The following is a 20,928-nucleotide window of genomic DNA, read 5'->3' as shown; positions in this document are numbered from 1 at the left end:
CCCGAGAAAGCCTTCCACTAACCCCGCCCCCCATACACTGGCAACCCCCCCACCCTGGCAAGATAGAAGACACTCACCTTCGCAGCTCTGGACATCCCCAGGAACAAGAGTCAGGCTCTGCATACACCATCAAGCAACCCTCAGCCTCTCTCAGATCCCACCTGGTTTCCATGCTGCGTGTGTTCATTCTTCCATCCCTTCTTTCAGGGGGCGGCTCTGCCCACATGAAAAATGCCGCTGCCCCCCCCCTGAAAAATTCCACCCTAGACAAATGTCTTGTTTGCCTTGTGGTAAATACGCCCCTACAGTAAGACATGATGCTGAATATACTGAAAATAGAGTTGGGATTTACAGAGACGTTAACACTGCGCCTCTTCCTACTTTGCTCTGCTGATGAGTCCAAATGGATTGCAATTATTTAATTCTGCTAAATACGCTTCATCCATTTTCGTCATAAAAGTCAATATGTGATTTTTAGAGTAATTTCAGAACATATGCAATATAGGTCTAAAACAAGTCTAATACAGCCAGAAATATTTTTATTCAAAATCTTTTATTCTTAAAATGTCTTTTACAGCTTCTTGTTCTAAAGTAAAATATATAAGCCTGTTGACAAAGATATTTGATAGAGAAGATCATTGGGAAGGATGTATTTACTACTTTAAAGTTACCCTGTGATGGGCAAAGTATAGGGGCTGCCTTTGCTGACCTCCTTTAAAAAGGTCTGTCCATTTCTGTATTCAAAATGTTTTAAACATAAATGCTGAAAATGACTGTCAGAAAAGTGTCAGGATTCCTTATCTTTATACTCAGCCCAGGTCAGTGACTCAGAAAGCATTGAAGCCAATTCATCAACAACACAGCCAAGGAACTAGCATTTTCAGAAGAGGTCAGCAATGGCAGCCCTCATAATTCTCTCATGACCACTTTTCTTTACCAATCAGTTGATAAACGTTTGATGAAGCCTTGGAAGCAGTGGAACAATGAACATCTGTGCTGTAAATTCCAAAGAGCTAGAGAGGGGTATTTTTTTCTACCTATAGGGTAAAGAATCCAGTAAAAAAAATTCTAGAACAGATTTAACTGCTTTTGTCTTTTAGTGTCACATTCTCCACTTTACGCTGCCTCGCCATATTGGATTTTTTCTCTGAACTCTTTGCAGGTGATGATTTATTACTTGAGGTTTTAGGCTGAACATTCTTTGTTTTTGGTGTTCTGAATTTGCTTTTCTGGCTGTAGAGTAGATTCCTCTGGAAGAGTCGAGGGATGTTTCCCTTGTACAGGAAGAGGGCCACCACCATGCCTGGATACAAAACACAGTTACATAGTTAGTCTGGCTGAAAAAAGACAAAAGTCCATCCTGTTAAACCATTAAAAAAAAAAAACGTTTTAATCCTATACCCACAGTTGATCCAGAGGAAGGCAAAAAAACCCCAGCAAAGCATGATCCAATTTGCTTCTGCAAACATATCATAAGAAGAATGATATGAAGCAGACACAGTGGCACCATTTAACAAAGCTCCACTCCAACCAAAACATTTTTTAAAGTTTTGAACAGAGTGGGGAAGGAATAGAAGCCTTATAAAGTTTTCACTGCCACTCATTTGGAGACATTTTCCCTCACTTGCTGGAAGAACAAAGACTACAAAAAAACACTTATTTTTCAGTATAATGGTACACAGAATACCTTTCAGGCTAATATTACTATGTATGGGGTGGATTTACAAATAGACTGTGCACTTTGCAAGTGCAATTGCACTCTGCAAGGGAATTTGCTCCAGAGCTTACTAAATGAGGTGAAGCTTCACTTTGCAAAGAATGCCCAATAACATGCAAGGAATATTAAAAAAAACAGCATTTTTGCTTGCACATGATTGGATGATGGAAGTCAGCAGAGCTTCCCCTCATTTACTAAGTTCTAGAGCAAATTCCCTTGCAGAGTGCAACTGCACTTGCAAAGAGTCTATTTGCCCTTAGTAAATCAACCCCTATGTCTTAATGTACCTGTGACAACTGCTACCTTTTTTCCTGTGTTGTTGTCACAGAGACAGAAACTGAAGCATGCTCTTGACAGCACAGTCCTGGACAGCAGAGGTGGACTGACAACTCATGGGGCCCCCGGGCAATAGGGGATCACGGGGCCCCTGTGTCTTTGCCCAAACTCAAGAAAGCCTATGAAAAAAGTACCAGGGGCATCTCATGGGGCCCCCTACTGACCCCGGGCCCTCGGGCAGTGCCCGAGTTTCCAAATGGTCAGTCCGCCCCTGCTGGACAGCAATAAAAGTTTGACAGAACTATTTACTAATCTATTGAAAAAGAACAAAAAAGTTGAAGCCCACAGTAACCAGACAATTATCATTTTATTCATCATTCGGGCACTTTGATAATTAACCTCTTGCCATCCGCCTGCTGTTTATAAACGGCAGGGCGGTGGCAGTCCAGGGGCGGGTTGCCGTTCATAAACAGCACCCGCCTTTTCTAGCTGTGCGCGCTCCCTGGGAGTGCGCACCACCGCGATCCAGTGCCCGCTGTGTCCTCCGGACACAGTGAAACACTGATCGTCAGACGGGACCTCTGTACGAGGTCCCGATCATGTGATCACTGATTGGCGAATCAGTGATCACATGCAAAGTAGTAAGCAAGATGTCACTTGTGACATCATTGCTTACTATGTGTGAAATCTGTGAATGATCACAGAGGTCACATTGTACAAGGCTATTCACAACAGCCTTGTACCATGTGACAGTAATTCTCAATGACTGCAAGAATGCAGACAGAGAGAAAGAGAAATGATTGCTTTTACATCCTATATGGGTGTAAAAGCAATCAGTGTAAAAAAAAAAAAAAAAAAAAATCTTCATCACCCCCCACAAGTAGTACAGTGTCACCATGGTGACACTGTACTGCTAGGGTGACAGTATGTAAAAAAAATAAATAAAAAATAATATAAAAAAAAATAAAAATGTAAAAAAAATGTTTAAAAATTATAATTTTTGGTTATAAACTAATTTGGATTTTTTTTTTTTACTAAAAAAATAACGGAATAAATTTTGGCCAAGATTTATGATGAAATATTATTTATTTGCATAATTTTATTAAAAAAAACACTTTTTTCTAAATTTTTGGACTTTTTTTTATTTACATAGTAAAAAAAATAAAAATCCCAGCCGTGAATAAATACCACCAAAATAAAGCTTTATCTGTCTCAAAAAAATGCAAAAAAATTCATATGGGTACAGTATTGCATGACCGCACAATTGTCATTCAAAGTGTGATAGCGCTGAAAGCTAAAAATTGCCCTGGACAGGAAGGGGGTAAAAGTGTCCGGACAGGAAGTGGTTAATAACTCTGGCAATTGATGAGATCAGTCATGAATATCACAGCATGGTGATCTCTCCATGGTGTGTGGAAAGCTCTAAATACTTTAAGGTGGTTCTATAGGCTTTTTTCTCTTTAAAATAAGAAACACATCATATTTACCTACTCTGCGCAATGGTTTTGCACAGAGCAGCCCCAGACCTCCTCTTCCTGGGTCCCCTGCTGATTCTCCTGGCTCCTCCCCCTTGCTGACTGCCCCCAGAGCTAGCTTCTTGCTCTGGAGGCAATAGTGCGTGCTCACTTCTGAGCCGCCTCTGTGTGTCTATGGGACACACAGAGCACGGCTCAGTCCTCCCCTATATAACCCCTCCTACACAGGAAGTACTTTTGTAGCAAGCAATGAAATTCCAGAAGGAGGGGAGGGACCTTTGTGTCTTGACCTTGATGTACTCCAAGAAAAGTATTTTACAGGCAAGGAATTTCTTTATCATACATCACGGGACACAGAGCAGGCTATTCATGACTATGTGGGATGTCCCAAAGCAATAAGAGATTTGAGGGGAGGGTGACACCATGATAGCCACCGACAATAATTCCTCAGGACCTACTCAGCTGTCTGTAAAATGGCAAAGGCAGAATCCTCTGTGGCTTGGACATCCACCTGGTAGAACCTTGCAAACCTGAGCCACTGACACCTGATGGCAGATTGCCCAAAATGCCCCCACACTCCTGGTAGAGTGTGCCTTCATCCATAAGGGTGGAGCCTTACATTTCATACCATAGGCTTGAATGATCAATTGGCGGATCCAATGTGAAATAGTCACCTTGGATTCCGTCTGCCCCTTCCTAGGCCCCTCTGGCAGCACAAATAGAGCATCTGACCTCCTGACCTGTGCTGTCACCTTCAAGAAGACGCTTACAGCGTGTACCACATTCCAGGTATGCAGAGATCTTTCTCCTGCTGACGGAGGCCTAGGAAAGAATGAAGGCAGAATGATGTCCTGATTGAGATGAAAACTAGAAACCACCTTTGGTAAAAAAGATGGTTGAGGTCACAACACCACCTTATGATGCAAAACCAGAAATGGTTCTCTGCAAGAAAGAGCTGACAGCTCCGACACCCTTCTTGCAGAAGTAATTGCCACTAGAAACAACATCTTACGAGTCAACAGGACCAGTGGAATTTCTCTAATAGGTTCAAATGGTGGCCTTGCAAAACCAAGTTCAGGTCCCAAGGGCACAAACGTAACCTGACAGAAGGAGCAATATGCATTACTTCCTGTAAAAAAGTGTGGACCATCAGTATCACCGGAATAGACTCCTCCCGAATCCTGCGCAAGAGAGGTAGCAGTAGCTGGATCGGAGGAAAGGCATAAATCAGTAAAAACTGGTTCCAAGGAATTACTAAGGCATCTACCCCTGCTGCAGGAGGGTCCCTTACCCTGGACACAAAAAGATCGACCTTGTTGTTGAACCTGGATGCCAAAAGATCTACATCTGGGAAACCCCAACGCAGGCAGATTTCCTTGAATAATCAGGATGCAAAAGTCCATTCCCCTGGAATCAACTGCCGGCAACTGAGATAATCTGCCTGCCAATTTTCCACATCCAGAATTAGCATTGCTGACAAACTGGGAACATATCTCTCTGCTCAAGTCAGAATGTAGTTCACCTCCTTCTGAGCACCTCGACTCCTAGTACCGCCCTGGTGTTTGATGTATGCCACTGCTGTGGCATTGTCAGACTAAATTCTTACAGGCCAACCCTGAAGCCTGGATGTCCAATACCTCAGAGCCAGCCTTACTGCTCAAAATTCCAGGACATTGATGGGAAGAACTCTTTCCCATGGAAGCTACTTTCCTTGAAATGTGGCCCCCTCTAGGACAGTTTCCTCTAGGACAGATCTGAAAGGATCTTCCTCTCTCAAAATTGTGAGTCACCAACCACTAATTCAGGCTTCGCAGCACCTGCAGAGACATGCAGTAATCCAGGGCCAGAATCTTTTTGTTCCAAACAGTCAGAATGTACCTTTGCAACAGTTTGGAGTGGAACTGGGCATAGGGAATAGCCTTGAACGAGGCCACTATCTTCCCTAGCAACCTCATACAGAGGTAAGTTGAAGGACAAGTCTTGGCCTTCAAACTGCACACCTTGCTCCTCAGGGCACAACATTTCCCTGAAGGCAGCAATACCTTTGCCTGAGCTGTGTGTAGGACCATCCCCAAATACTCCAGGCTCTGCACTGGTTCCAGGGCCAACTTCTTGAAGTTGAGCACCCAGCACAGCTGGTATAGGACCTGCATCATAAGGACCACATCCCGCTTCAGACCTGGCACTGATCGACTTCTGAGCAAGAGATCATCTAGATTACCTGTGACCACTATCCCCTGAATTCTGAGTAGACCCAACACGGAGCAAGAATTTTTGTGAAAACTCTGAGAGCCTCATCTTTGGTGAGGAATGAATATTGGTACATGTAGGTATGCGTCCTTGATGTCTATGGACGCTAAAAAATCTCTTGCCTGTAGGAAGGCCTCTACTGACCGAAATGATCCCATACAAAAAAACTGATTTAGCCCCTTGAGGTCCAAAATGGGCCTTATCATCCCCATTTGGTTTTGGGACTGTAAACAGGTTTGAATAAAACCCCTGAAACCATTCGTCGGCTGGAACCTGCGTGATCATTCCCTGAGACAGTAGGCAATAGAGTGCCTTAAACAGAGCTCTTCTTTTCTCTGGATTTACTGGTACATTTGATTTTAGAAACTTGGGAGCGGGAGAGACCAGGAATTCTAGTCTGTACCCCATAAAAAAATGTGGAAATTACCCATTTGTCTTGTATTAGAGCCCTCCATGCAGCCACAAAATTCAAAAGTCTCCCCCCCCACCCAAACGAGTGGAGGCGCTTCTTCTTAAGGAGGTGAACTTTGGATCTGCCTTGGATGACTTTTGCACCCAGGGCCTTCTTGGGTTCTGATTCTGAGTTCTACCTCTGGAGGCTGGGATCTGCGTGTGGCGAAACGACTGCCTAGTAGATGAGGAGCCAGCAACCGAAGCCACTGACACCTTAAAAGAAGGGCATTTGAACTTCCTCTTAAAGGGTAGAAGAGAACTCTTTCCCCCTGAAATTGTTTGGATATACTTATCCAAATATTCCCCAAACAGCCGTTCCCCATGAAAGGGAAAACCTGCCAACAATTTTTTGTATGGCAGTTCTGTCAACCAACTCTCCAGCCACAAAACCCTGCACAAGTGCCCTAATAAGCACCAAGCGAGAAATTTGCTGCACTGAATCTTTAACAGCATCAACTGCAAAACATAAAGCACTTGGAACATCCTCCTAATCCGGAGGAACACTCCCTCTGCATTGATGGTCTTCCAAGCCATTACTTGACGTGGTCAGAAAGACTCTGGCAAATGCCAATAGCTGCCACAGGTGGCTGTACAGAAGAACCCGCCAGGGAGAAGGAGGCCTTAAGGAGAGATTCCAGCTTCTTATCGGCTGGATCCTTGAAAACCTGCACATTCTCCACAGGACATGTTAAAGATTTATTCAGGGATGAAACAGCTGCATCCACTACAGGCAAACCCCATTGCTTAAACTTTTCTCCCATGGGGTACAACAAAGAAAACCCCTTGTTGGAACAAAAAAAGCTGTCTGGGTGATCCCAGTTAGTATATATAAATTTGCTCCATAAGAGGATGCACTGGAAAGGTCTCTGGGGAGGCGTCAAAGAGCCCAGAGAAGAATAAATAACCTCAGAGGTTTCTATTGGAGGTGACCTGAATCCAGATCGCACCATATCTGTGAGGTCCTGGACTAAATCTCTGAGACTGGGAGGCAGGGACCGCTTGCTTCTCCTCAGGTTGTGACTGCTCAGGCAGAGATTCTACTACGTGACTTTCCTCCAGTTCTTCCCCATCCTCAGATTCCACCCACTCCTGCTCCAGGATTGGTGGTTCTAGTGAAGATCTATCCCGCTTCTAAGTCACCTGAGAAACCAATGCAATGATCCCAGCGATCCTATCTTCTAACCCTGTTAAGGCAGAAGTAAGATCATCCTTGGTTGCATGTGCCGAGGCAGATGCCCCAGTAGTGGCCACAATACCAAAAAAATGCAGCGGCTCAGACAGCCCAGCCACTTCTGTCCTCTCAGGAGAGGATATTACAGCGGACCTTTGACTAGGTTCCTTAGGACCTGGTGGCTGCCCCTTATGGCCCTTTCCTGCTGCACCTCCCCCACTCTGCTTTCTGGAAGACATTACTTCACATAGTGTAATACCTGTATGCCTCCACTAGTAAACACAGACCACAAGATACAGCTATGCAAGTAGTGTGCTGAGAAAAAAACACTCAATGCAGATGCTGACCTTGTGAGCCACCAAGGGCTCCTGACTGGCCAACATTTCCCCCTCAGAGGAGTGCTCACGTCCCCCTACTGAATAGCCCCCTCTGTGTCCCGGCTACATGAAATTTCCCAGCAGCAGCAGTCCATGTGTGTTCTGGCCTCCTAATAAACAAATATGGCCAACTTCTGTTTCCGTCCACTACTGTGCATGCGCATGCGCCCTATGGCTGATGACCGGCTGTACTCCCTTTAGTGGCCGAAAAACAAAAAGGCAGGCACACCTCGGGAACAATCGCAAACACTCCCCCTGGTGGAAGCCTCAGTCAACACACCTCTCCTTTTCCCTCGAATATAGAGGTTTTTTCTTTCTCCCTACAGAGAGAATAAAAGGAGATATCTTAGCAGTCCTGCCGCAGGTCCCTGACTTCCTCCAGACACCAACCTTCATCCATCACGGCAGGCATTGTCATACAGACCTTCAAGGACCCAGCCCCATACTGAGGGGCCACTGCCTCGGACCCGTATAACACTCTGATATAAGCACCTTGGTCAGATTTAAAACTACACAGGGTTCCACCTGCACGGGGTCCAGCGCATTACAGGCCAAACCCCGAGGATTCTTCTTCTTATCCAGCGAGGCTCGTGTATCATCCATTTTGGCTCACAGCCTTCCGAAAGGATAGATTAAAGTCCCTGATTCTTTAATGGAACAATTCTGGACTTTCAGGTATGCTCCAAGAGCACAGCAACACTTTCAGTGACCATCCACCTTACAGACACTGGCGAAAAACTGAAGTACTTCCTGTGTAGGAGAGGTTATTTAGGGGAGGGCCTCCTCTCACATTGGTCAGCCAGTGTCCATTTACCTATAGGTGGCCTATAACCCACATAGTCAATAATAGCCTGCTCTGTGTCCCATGATGTACAAAAAAGAAAAGTTTATGTTTCCACAGACTGTCATTCTCAAATTACCAATTACTGTACAGTCCATCTGGCTGGGAAGAGTTAGCTACTGAGACACTCTTATTGTTTTTTTTGGGACATCAAGGCAGACAGGCCCCTACCAACAAAGTGATAATTATTTCAAGGCATTAATATTATGGTGATACTTTTCTGATTAATAAAAGTAAGAGCTGGCTGTTTTGGTGTTCATAAGTAGAACGTTTAATGTTTAAAGCTGAAGCTGGTTATTTTTGCATACCTAGATTGGACTAGCTTGGATCAATGTAAGTACATACTCTGGCTGGTCCCCGAAGAAAATGGAGAACACTGTAGTGGGCACCACTAATACAGGTATTGCCGCTAGATTCTGGTTCCTGTGCTGAGCAGCTGACTGCTGCTTAGTGAACACAGGAGGTCACATGATAGGTGCAGGTGCCATTCAGAGAAGCCTGCGTTTGCTCAATGAATGCAATGCATTTCCTGATTGAATGAGGTGAAAGGGCAGGGCGAAGATGTCAAAAACTTCACCTTATCCAATTAGAGAATGCTTTGCATTCATTGAATAAAATGTGTCTTTGCCAAGCAACTTCCTCTATTCACTTATCAGCAGGGCAGTCACTTGGCACAGGACCTGGAAGATGGTGGAGATCACTGTAATCGTTGTGCCTACAACATTGATTTCCAGCTTCCATGGGGATCCCACAGGTATGATATGTACATTCTTACATTGGTCCAAGTTGGACTAATGTAACTATCCAAAAATATCCATCCCTATACTTCAGCTTTAATGTTTAATGCTCTGTCATATACCAGCACTACTGACTTGCATTTGTGATGCTTCTGTGTTGCTTTGCTAATTCTTTGACCTGTATAAAAAGAAAGTAAACATATACAGGTGTAACTCGGTTTACGAACACCTCAGTTAACGTAATTTTTGTGTTTACGAATGAAAATCCTTTGAAAATAATGCCTCGATTTACAAATTTTTTTGCAATACGAAGTAAGTTTTCCCAGGATGCATTGTGCCTGGGAGGTTTATAGCGCCGGCTCCGTGCCTTTAAAGTGCACTTTATAAAGAGTTTTGAACAGATAAGACTTTTTTTTTTACTTATTTCTGACCTCCAGAACAGATTAATTGGTTTTCAATGCATTTACAAATTTTTTTTAATCATGTCCCTGTACAGTATTTATGCCTTTAAAGTACACTTTATAAAGTGTTTTGAACAGAGAAAAGACATTTTTTACTTTTTTCTGACCTCCGGAATGGAATTATTGGTTTTTAATGCGTTCCTATGGGAAACCGCATTTCGGTTTACAAATTGTTTGCAATACGAAACATCCTGGAGAACGCATTAAATTCGTAAATCGAGGTACACCTCTACCTCTGTAAGTTCACTTCAGTTTCACAATTACATACCTGTAATATATCAGGGCAGTGTTCATTTCACTCTACTCTCAGAACTTGATGCTGTTACTAAGGAAATGCCATTAGTGCTTTATATGGGGTGTATAATATAATAAATAATAGCTGTCGTAGGAGTCCACAAATGTTCTCTTATACAGATTTGCATGTATATTGAAACATTGGTGACAAACTTATGTGTATGTACATTGAATTGTTGATTTGGACGGCTGCTAGCAACAGTGATAATGAACACCCTGTACATGGATCATAATGATTCTCGAAAGTACCCACAGCCATTGTACAATGTCATTTTAAAAAACAATGCTATCTAAATACATATTTAATAAAAAGGTATGTCTGGCTCATACAGATGAGGGCTACTTTGCATTTGTGTACTTTTTCTTGATCTGTGAAAAATGCAATAAAGTGGAAGTCAAGTCAAGCCAAAACATTTGTTAAAAGTTTGGTGTAAATGTTGGGACTCTGTGAAGGTCTGATGGCCACAGATGCATCACATCACCTTTAGTGTTGTCAGAAGCAACAGGTTGGTAAAGAGAAGCAAAATACTGTAGAGTTGTCAAGGTGAGTAGCCCAGGTTGTTGTCAAGGATAACTAGAGCCAAGAATCTAAGCCAAAGGGCTGTATAGAGATGTAGTCAACTACAAAGCCAAGGTTAGGACCAGGGGTGGACTGACAATTCATGGGGCCCCTGGGCAATAGGGGATCATGGGGCCCCTGTGTCCTTGCCCAAAATTCAAAAAAGCCTATGAAAAAGGTACCAGGGGCATCTCATGGGGCCCCCTACTGACCCTGGGCCCTCGGGCAGTGCCCGAGTTCCCAAATGGTCAGTTTGCCCCTGGTTAGGACTATCAGGCAAAGGCATGTATGGTCTAGACTGAATAAAAACAAACAGGTACCAAGGTAAAACAGACTATGGGTCAGAGTCAAAAGTACAGAAACTGATTTGCAAGATATAAGAATAGGCTACATCAAAATAGGATAACACAAATGCACACCCAAGCAATAGTATGTGGGCAGGTGTCCACAAAATTGGGTTGCTCTTTGGTAGGGATTCTGGGCTGCCCAGTAAGGGAAAGGTTAACACTGGGTCTGCTGCTTTCCTGGGCTTTTGTGGACTCTGCCCTCCACCCTGTGGTACTATATATAGGGAGAAGGCTTAGTCCAAGAGAGCCAGGAGGGCCACATGGGAGAAGAGCAAAAGGTCCAGTAAGGAAGATGTACTCAGGAGCCACCTGCAATTACTACCAAAAGGGAACTTACCTGTCAAAGACTTTGCCATACATGGACTTCTACTTGCTAAAGGTATGCCTGGGCAGCCTAGAGTGAGTTAGTAAGAAGGGGACTTATGTGTTCTTGGACTGTGCTGTTACAGAATTTACAAGTAAAGTTTTGTTACCCATTTCTAAGCCTGGTTTGAAGTTACTCTAAAGGGTGCATGGGGGTACATGGCGTATCAGAAGAACAGGGCCTATAATGCAACCAAGGTGTGAAGTGGAAACCATGCCCTCGCTAGGGGCAACCAGCAGAAGAGAATGATATGACAGCCAGACAGCGGGAAAGCAGTACTGGCAGGGGTGACAAGTCTCATGCATAGTGAGGAGAGCGGTTTGCTGCCTTTCTCCCTATCGGTTGGTGCCCCAGTAACTGGGACCAAATCTGCATGGAGGAGGCCCTAGGGATTGAACCGCAGGTAAGAAGTTATTCAATACAAGTCGCGCACACAAGTGAGTTCATGCAAAACCCAGCAGGATCATATGCTTTCACTGGGAGTGAGGTGATAGGAGAGATGGACTGCTGGAACAGGACATTGCTCGATGGTGTCCCCTTCAAAATGTCGCATCCCATACAGGTGTATGTATCAAGGGACAGTGTGGCACATTCAGTAAAGCCTCAGGTTATGGTACAGATACGCGAGGTATACGGATCACTTCTAAGTTTGGCTGCCGCCTTCATGTTGAATCCACATGAACACGGCCCCAACTTGTCCAGGGCATTGGTGAGTGCATGAACACATACACCGGAGGAGGAAGGGAAAGAGTAAAGGCCTTATGTGCATGGGCGAGGGGGCTCCACCGACAAGCATGCTGGGGTTGTTTTAAAGGAGTATAGAGCTGACAGCCCTAACCACACCTGAGCATGTGCACAAAGGAATAGGACCAAGCCTGCTCAAGCCAGGACACAAGAAATGGGTCTTGAAATGGACAAAAGGAAAAGCAGCAAGTGCTTTCTATGTAGGTTTCTGATATTTGGACAGAATCTAAAATACTCTATTTTTCTTTTGCCTACAATTTTTTAAGTTGGAGACGGGGTCTCCAGCCAAATGAATTACATTTTGGTTTGCATTATAGTCATGTATCAATCAGTATTTTTTTATCTTCTGATCAAATGAATTCTGTGATAATAGTTCATTTTACAATTACTCACCAGCTAATGAACCACCAATATAGACCAAAGAGTTCTCTTGAAGGCTCTTCCCAGGGCAGTCAAATGTCAGGGCATATGCCAGGACTGGGTTGAAGTAAGCTGCCGTATAAGAGGCACCTGAGGACAGGAACAACTAGGTGAACATTGCCAAATAGAAGATCCAACACTAGATTAGCTAGGATGTAGTGAGCCAAAGGAGCAATTACTTACCTTGTTGACTCTTTCATAGACATAAATATCCATCAACCTTGGTTTTGATTTAATGAACAATAGTGCTTACTATCATGATTTATGCTGAGCATAGAAGTTAACACCCTCCATCTAACGGTTTATGATGAAATCAGAGAAAATAATGAGGTTTGTAAAGGAGACTGGTTGAGACCAATGATGCTGTCAATTTTGTGTAGCAGCCAATTGAGTAGCTAGAGGCAACCTTGAGCCTATTTGACCAGGATGTATAGTCTTCAATTATTTTTTATATATATATACACAAACCATCGGCTTGATATAAATCCTGCAAATATGTGTTAGCTTTTTGAAGAACCTTCCTTCTATATATAGTTTTAATTTAAATGTATGAGGGGCAGCCATATTCACTCATTTAACATACAGGCTCTGATTCTTGCTATGCAGTGCTACTTGATAGGGCAGTAGCCCAACAGCAATGTACTGTATATATAATATGTAGATATGTTAATAGATTATTTATGTACATCCATTGATTTCAGTGGGTGCCTAATGTACATTGTGCCAAAAAGCGTACATGCATTTGTTTTTATTTTAAACAAAGAGAATGCCTTTACTGTGCTACATTCTTCAAATGCCACTTGCTTGGCTGTTTTGTTTCAAATGCTTACAAGTAAGCAGATGAAGGCTTTTAATACTTGTTCTAGGTCACTGATTCAGAAATTATTTAAAGGGTTAGTCCACCTTTTCACAAAACATGAAAAGGAGAACTAACTCACAACACCCTCAGCACACCACCAGTGCCCATAGCTCTCACCTCCTTAAAGGATTAATCCACCTTTTCACAAAATGGAAAAAGGAGAACTTACTCACAACACCCTCCCTACACCCCCAGTACTCACTGCACTTGCCTTATGGTTGTCTTTCACTGCCCACACTAGTTGATGTAGCGTTGTACTGCATTTTTCAAATGCCTGGACCGCTACACCAGCTGGCATGGGCTGCAGAAGACAATCATTGAAGAATCTAAGCGGAGAAGGAACAGGAGGTGTTGGGAGGTTGTTGTGAGTTAGTTTACCTTTTTATTTTTTGTTAAAAGGTGAACTATCGCTTTAAGCCAGTAGGTCGGACAGGCAGCTAATGCTGAGAAGCATTGTAACATTGTGCTGAGGAGCAATTGTATTGAGTTATCTGTAGCAGGATAGCAGGCTTAGTGCCGGACCCTGGCTGCCAACCAGACATGGAAAAACAATGCCCAGGACAAAAACAGTAAGAGGGTTTTTCTGCCATAGTAATTTGTCATTGGAAACCACAAGGTTTTCTTGACTCCTTCTTAATGTAATTGTCAGAACATCTCTTATTACCTTGTTCTGTATTCTACTAATAAAGCAATTATGAAGAGCCAAGTATTATCAACTGACAATTAAAACTGGTGTTGATTGATAAGAGTGACTGTGTGCCTGGCTGCAGGTGCATCTATTGGGAAAGAACCTTGGGACATAAATAGTTGTCCCTTTAGGGGGAAAGCGCTACATATCATTTCCTAGAGCTCTCCTTTAAACATTAGCTGTTGCCATTGCTGATGTATACACACACATGCATCCCATATGTGTACAGAGCAAACAGCTGCTGGGATTACCCTATCATGTTGTAATCTCCAGTCATACAGTATATAGAGCTGCTGACACCAGCCTTGGGGGAGAAGCACTGCATGAAGCAACCATTCACTTAAAAATGCAATCAAGGAAATGTTGAGTACTCAAACAATAAAGGGTAATGCCACTTTTAAGGGAAAAAAATTGCAAATAAAAAAAAGTACAGCATATAAAATTTTGACACAAGGCAAATTGTACTTTAATGTTAATTAAAAATGACCTTTCCTTTTCAATCTGCAGTGCTATCACTTTCTGTAAAAGGAAATTCAATATGGCTACCCAGAGGCATTCTGTACACAGATGGTGTACAAAACACCCCCCCAGAAATGTGTGATTGGCTAACTGATTCTCCCATCTGCACTAAAAAGCAAGTCAGATTTTGGGCATCCCCTGCAAGAAAATTACATTTTTGGTGGGATACTCCCAAAGGGAAAAATCACATCTAAAAAGGGATGCAGACTCTGCACTTTTCCTTATTAGAGCCCTGCAGGTGCAGCAGCTGATTGATAATTATAAAGCCACTCCCATACATAGTCACTCCACACATGGACACAAACAAACAGTTATTTCTTCAGAATAACAAAAAGGTAGGACTCTGCAACAAAATTTGTTAAAATCCTTGCGATGTACATTGATGACCTACAGTGGAATGTTTTTTGTTAACAAAGGGAGTTACTCTTCAAAAATAATAGAAGGGTGAGATATAATGCAAATGAAACATATCTAAACAAATGCTGTAGTGTCTTTTTAAATTTTTTGGGTTGCAGTCTGAAGTTACAACTAAAGCTGGTCATAGGTAGCTCGAATTATGACAATTTCTGCTGAATCCGCTAAAGTTAGAGCCATGGATGCCCCTGCAATTTCCATCTGTCTCAAAAATATAGATGGGTTAAAATGGAGGAATTTGATATTTTTAAATCATGTATGGCCAGGCTGTATAGCACTCACACTCTAGGTGAGGGAGCCAATCAATGATATCAGTCAATATAGAACAGGAACTCAGTTTGTGTGAATGATCCCCCCAAACTCATGCCATCAACACAACCCCAAAGTCCATTGACACAGGCTCTATAGAAATAGGATACTGTATTTTACTTTGATTGTTTAAAGTAAATAAATTGGCTTCTTACCTGCATAGGCCATTAAAGTTACAGTAAGAGCAACTGTTGGTATCTTGTAGACCGGTTTTGAGTTTTGGAAGTAGAGAAGTACCAAATGGTAGCAGAAGGCACATATTGCCTCTACAAAGATGCCTTGAGCAACAGAGGTTTGTAGAGATGGACTGCAATCATCTATCATCATTATCTGGATTGTGTGGAAATCTGTTAATTCCAGCATCCAATACTGTTTTGTCAGAAACCTAGCAGCCTCCATGCCAGCATACTGAATAAATATTTTAACTGTTGTATCTAAGAAAGGGCAATCCTGCAGCAGAAACTCCTGTAGAGATACCATAGGGTTTGCCGAAGCTCCATCAAAGGTAAACCCATGAGCTAAAAACTGCAGAAAGAGAAGAGTGGAGACCACATCAGGACCATAACCTCCACCCCACATGCCAATCTCCACTAAAATGCGGAGCTCCATGTAGCAGGCACACAGCTGCAAAGAGCTGGCTAGCTCGTTGGTTGTGCATCTGTAAATCCTGGCAGGCAGATATTTCTTTGTTATCCATCGAATTAGCTGGGACAGTGCTACCACAGATATGAAAAAGCCTACCACTATGTTCAGCCCAGCCATGATAAAAAGCAAACATGCAGCACCCGAGAGCCCTTTGACAAAGAACTATGGATGGAAGCTTACAACCTAACTACTGCTTAGTGTAGGTAAACGTGGCCCAATCTACAACCACTGGCTTCAAGGACACAGCTAGGAAACTCTACAGGTGTTATTTTACTCAATATAAATATTAACAACATGCTTGCTATGTTGCTTCTTGAATGAAATGAGGTGTTATCTTCAGCAGCACTTATAAGTAACCCATTAATGGACTTCATGAAATTTCTAAAAGAGTTCAGTGCATTTACCAATGTGAAATGCTGGCAAACACTATTTTAACATATAAAGCACTGAGCAAACTGATGGCGCTATATAAATCCTGTATAATAATATTATGCCTGTGGCACCTTTTGCAGCATACAAATGAACACTCAGCTCAGTTGAGTGTTCATGTTTATGTGAATACAGATAGTAAAGATTGGGCTAGGGCTCTAAAGAATGGCAGGGGTGTCTTATTTTCTTTATGCAAAATGGTGTCCTATTTCATCTCAGTTTGGAAATATGGTTAAAGGTATCATACTTATAACTGTAGTTGGAGGGCCCAGCACAAATTCTGGGCTAGTGTTACCCAGCAGCAGTAAAGGACATGGAGTACCTACTTTGGGTCCCTTCCCCAAAGCAGGGCCCCAATTTCAGTTGCATTTACAAGTCCAGTATGGTCAAAAACTGCAATTTTTAATGAGCGCCTATGCGGATTCCAGGTTACGTTTAATGGTTAGCATAAGGGTGAGTAAAATATTTTGATTAGGTATCACCTGTCTGTGCAAGGATAACTAATTATTGCCTTTCCTGGAACATGCCACCAACATTAATTTGTTTGGGGTAGAATAGATCTGTCACTTGTTAAAGTACACTATATTGTCAATAAAATTGGGACAACCCTCCAAATCACCTCCATAGCCACAGGTGTATAAAATCAAGCACCTAGGCATGCAGACTGCTTCTACAAACATTTGTGAAAAAATGGGTCTCTCTCAGGAGCTTAGTGAATTCAAGCGTGGTACTATGATAGGTTGCCACCTGTGCAATAAGTCCATCTGTGAAATTTCCTTGCTATTAAATATTTCACGGTCAACTATTAGTGGTATTATAACAAAGTGGAAACAACTGAGAACAACAGCAACTCAGCCACGAAGTAGTAGGCCACGTAAAATGACAGAGCGGGTCAGCGCATGCTAAAGAGCACAGTGCACAAAAGTTGTCAACTGTCTGCAGAGTCATTAGCTAAAGACCTCCAAACTTCATGTGGCCTTCAGATTAGCACAACAGTGCATAGAGAGCTGCATGTTATGGGTTTCTGTGGCTGAGAAGCTGTATCCAAGCCTTACATCACCAAGTGCAATGCAAAGAGTCGGATACAGTGATGTAAAGCATGCCGCCACTGGACTCTAAAGCAGCGGAGATGTGTTCTCTGGAGTGACGAATCATGCTTCTCTGTTTGGTGATCCAATGGACGTGTCTTGGTTTGGTGGTTGCCAGGAGAACGGTACTTGCCTAACTGCATTGTGCCAAGTGGTGTTTGGTGGAGGGGGGATTATGGTGTGGGATTGTTTTTCAGGGGTTGGGCTTGGCCCCTTAGTTCTAGTGAAGGGAACGCTTAAGGTGTCAGCATAACAAGACTTTCCTACCTTTGTGGGAACAGTTTAAGGATGGCCCCTTCCTGGTCCAACATGACTGCGCACCAGTGCACAAAGCAAGGTTCATAAAGACATGGATGAGTGAGTTTGGGGTGGAGGAACTTGACTGTCCTGCACAGTGTCCTGACCTCAACCTGATAGAACTCCTTTGGGATGTTCGGGACACCGCTGAGACTGCGATCCAGGCCTTCTTGTCCAACATCAGTACCTGACCTCACAAATGCGCTTCTGGAAGAATGGTCAAACATTCCCATAGACACACTGATTAGCCTTGTGGACAGCCTTCCCAGAAGAGTTGAAGCTTTCATAGCTGCAAAGGGTGGGCCAACTCAATATTGAACCCTACGGACAAAGACTGGGATGCCATTCAAGTTCATGTGCGTGTAAAGGCAGGCATCCCAATACTTTTGGCAATATAGTGTGTGCCATCCATGACCTCTTTATCTCCCGCTCCCTCAACCTCCTAGCCATCACCGAAACCTGGGTACAGGCCACTGACACTACCTCCCCTGCGGCACTCTCCCATGGAGGTCTCGTCTGGTCCCATTCACCAAGACTGAGCGGTCACAAAGGTGGTGGTGTCGGCCTGCTCCTATCACCGCTGAGCACCTTCCAGGTCCTCCCTAACCCCCCCTCCCTAACCTTCTCCTCCTTCGAGGCTCACTGCATCCGGCTCTTCTCACCCACCCCCCTAAGGATCGCAGTGATCTACAGGCCCCCCGGATCCATAGCCCGCTTCCTGGATGACTTCGCCGCCTGGCTTCCCTTCTTCCTCTCCTCTGAGCTACCGACCATCATCCTCGGGGACTTCAACATCCCCATCAATGACAACACCCCAGCTACCTCCACCTAACCTCCTCCTTCACACTCACAATACACTCAATCCTCCACCCACATCAATGGGAACACCCTGGACCTCGTCTTCTCCCACCTCTATACCCTCAACCACTTCACTAACACCCCCTTCCCTCTCTCCGACCACCACCTCCTCACGTTCTCCACCTCCCCTTCCCCTAACTCCTCCCCCCCAGTGCGCCAAACCATCACCAGCCGCAACCTCCGCAACCTGCACCCGGCCCCCCTCCACTCGGCTGCCGACCGCTTACACGACAGCATCCTTCCACTGTCATGTCCTGACCTAGCCACCTCCACGTACAACGACTCACTATCAGCTACCCTAGACTCTCTGGCACCCCTAACCACACGCAACATCAAACCCAGACCGCTCCAACCATGGCAGAATGACCACACTAAATGCCTCAAACGTCGCAGTCGTGCTCTGGAGAGACTATGGCGCAAAACCAGGTCCCCTCACGCATTCTCCCTGTACAAAACTGCCTTCCTCACCTACACCTCCTCCCTCCACGCCGCCAAGCAGGCCTACTTTGTTAACCTGATTAACACCCTCTCCACCTGCCCTCGCCGACTCTTCTCCATCTTCAACTCCCTGCTCTCTCCCCCCCCTCCTCCACTCAGTACCTCACTTACCACCCACGAGATTGCCACTCATCTCCACAACAAGATTGACGCAATCCGCAAGGACATAGTCAACTTGCAATCTACCTCCCCATCTAGCCTCCCCCCTTCCATCACCCCCTCATCTCTCCCCTCCTCTGACCTCGCAACGGCACTGCCCCCCATCACACCCAAGGCCCTGCCTACCATAACCCCCCCATCACTGCACTCCTTCAGCCCTACTACCACTGAGGAAGTCAGCAGAGTCTTCTCAGAAGCCCGCCTCACTACCTGCCCCCTGGACCCTATCCCCTCTCAACTCCTCCGGTCACCCCCCTCTTCCCTCATCCGCTCCCTTACCCACATATTTAATCTCTCCCTCTCTACTGGCGTCTTCCCCTCCCCCCTAAAACATGCGCACATCACCCCCATACTCAAAAAGCCCTCCCTGGACCCCACTGACCTCAACAACCTCAGACCAATTTCCCTGCTGCCACTCACTTCCAAGCTCCTTGAGCGCTTGGTCTTCGATCGCCTAAGCGCCCACCTGACTGACAGCAACCTCCTTGACCCACTACAGTCCGGCTTCCGTCCCCTTCACTCCACCGAAACTGCCCTCCTCAAAATCACCAACGATCTACTAACCGCCAAAGCCAAAGGCGACTACTCTGTCCTCCTCCTCCTAGACCTCTCCGCGGCCTTTGACACAGTCGACCACCCCCTCCTCCTTAATAAACTACTCTCCCTTGGCATCAGAGACACCGCTCTCTCCTGGTTCTCGTCCTATCTATCCCAACGCTCCTTCAGCGTTTCCTACAACGGTGCCACCTCCTCCTCACTCCCCCTCTCTGTTGGGGTCCCCCAGGGCTCTGTCCTTGGACCCCTTCTCTTCTCCATCTACACCTCCTCCCTTGGCAAACTCATACACTCCCACGGCTTCAATTACCACCTCTATGCTGATGATACTTAAATCTACCTATCCACCCCTCACCTCACCCCCACATTCTCCGCCCGCATCACTCACCTCCTAAACGACATCTCTGACTGGATGTCGCTCCATTTCCTCAAACTCAACCTCTCCAAAACCGAGCTTCTCATCTTCCCCCCAGCCCGCGCCCCCCCCCCATCCTTTCCATCACTACCAACAACACCACCATCAATCCCGCCCAGCAAGCCAAGGTCCTTGGCGTCATTCTGGACTCAAACCTTTCCTTTCAACCTCATATCAAATCTCTCACAAACACATGCAGGCTCCACCTCCGGAACATCTCCAAGATACGCTCCTTCCTTACCCCAGACACCACTAAACTACTAGTACACTCCCTGATTATCTCACGCCTGGACTACTGCAACTCCCTCCTCACCGGCCTACCCCAGTGCAGGCTCTCCCCGCTTCAGACCATCCTGAACTCAGCGGCCAGACTCATCCACCTCACCAGCCGCTCCACCTCTGCCACCCCCCTCTGCCTCTCCCTCCACTGGCTCCCCATTGCCCAACGCATTAAATTCAAATTGCTCACCCTGACCTATAAGGCCATTCACAACACTGCCCCTAACTACCTCACCGACCTGATTCCCAGGTACCACCCTACCCGTACCCTTCGCTCTTCACAGGACCTCCTTCTATCTTGCTCCCTGGTCTCCTCCTCCCACGCACGACTGCAAGACTTCTCCAGGTCCTCCCCCATCCTCTGGAACTCACTACCCCAATCCATCAGACTGTCACCTTCCCTCCTCACCTTCAGGCGCTCCCTGAAAAC

The 20,928-nt window shown here is 44.9% G+C and overlaps 1 protein-coding gene across 1 annotated transcript; it reads right to left on the bottom strand.

Moving 5' to 3' along the window:
- Positions 1–534: 534 nt before the first annotated feature.
- On the bottom strand, positions 535–16,037 carry AQP12B (aquaporin 12B). The gene is made up of 3 exons (XM_089681575.1): positions 15,431–16,037; positions 12,460–12,576; positions 535–1,303 (listed from the first exon to the last, which is right to left on the bottom strand). Exons 1-3 carry the CDS (start codon positions 16,035–16,037, stop codon positions 1,080–1,082), a joined length of 948 nt encoding a protein of 315 aa, XP_089537701.1. The 3' UTR covers positions 535–1,079.
- Positions 16,038–20,928: the final 4,891 nt, after the last annotated feature.

Source organism: Staurois parvus, unplaced genomic scaffold, assembly GCF_062004578.1.
Source record: "Staurois parvus isolate SC_StPar_1 unplaced genomic scaffold, SC_StPar_1.0 ptg000270l, whole genome shotgun sequence".
NCBI lineage: Eukaryota > Metazoa > Chordata > Amphibia > Anura > Ranidae > Staurois > Staurois parvus.
The sequence above is the reverse complement of the archived record's forward strand: the minus strand, read 5'-3'. Positions and strand labels throughout refer to the sequence as shown.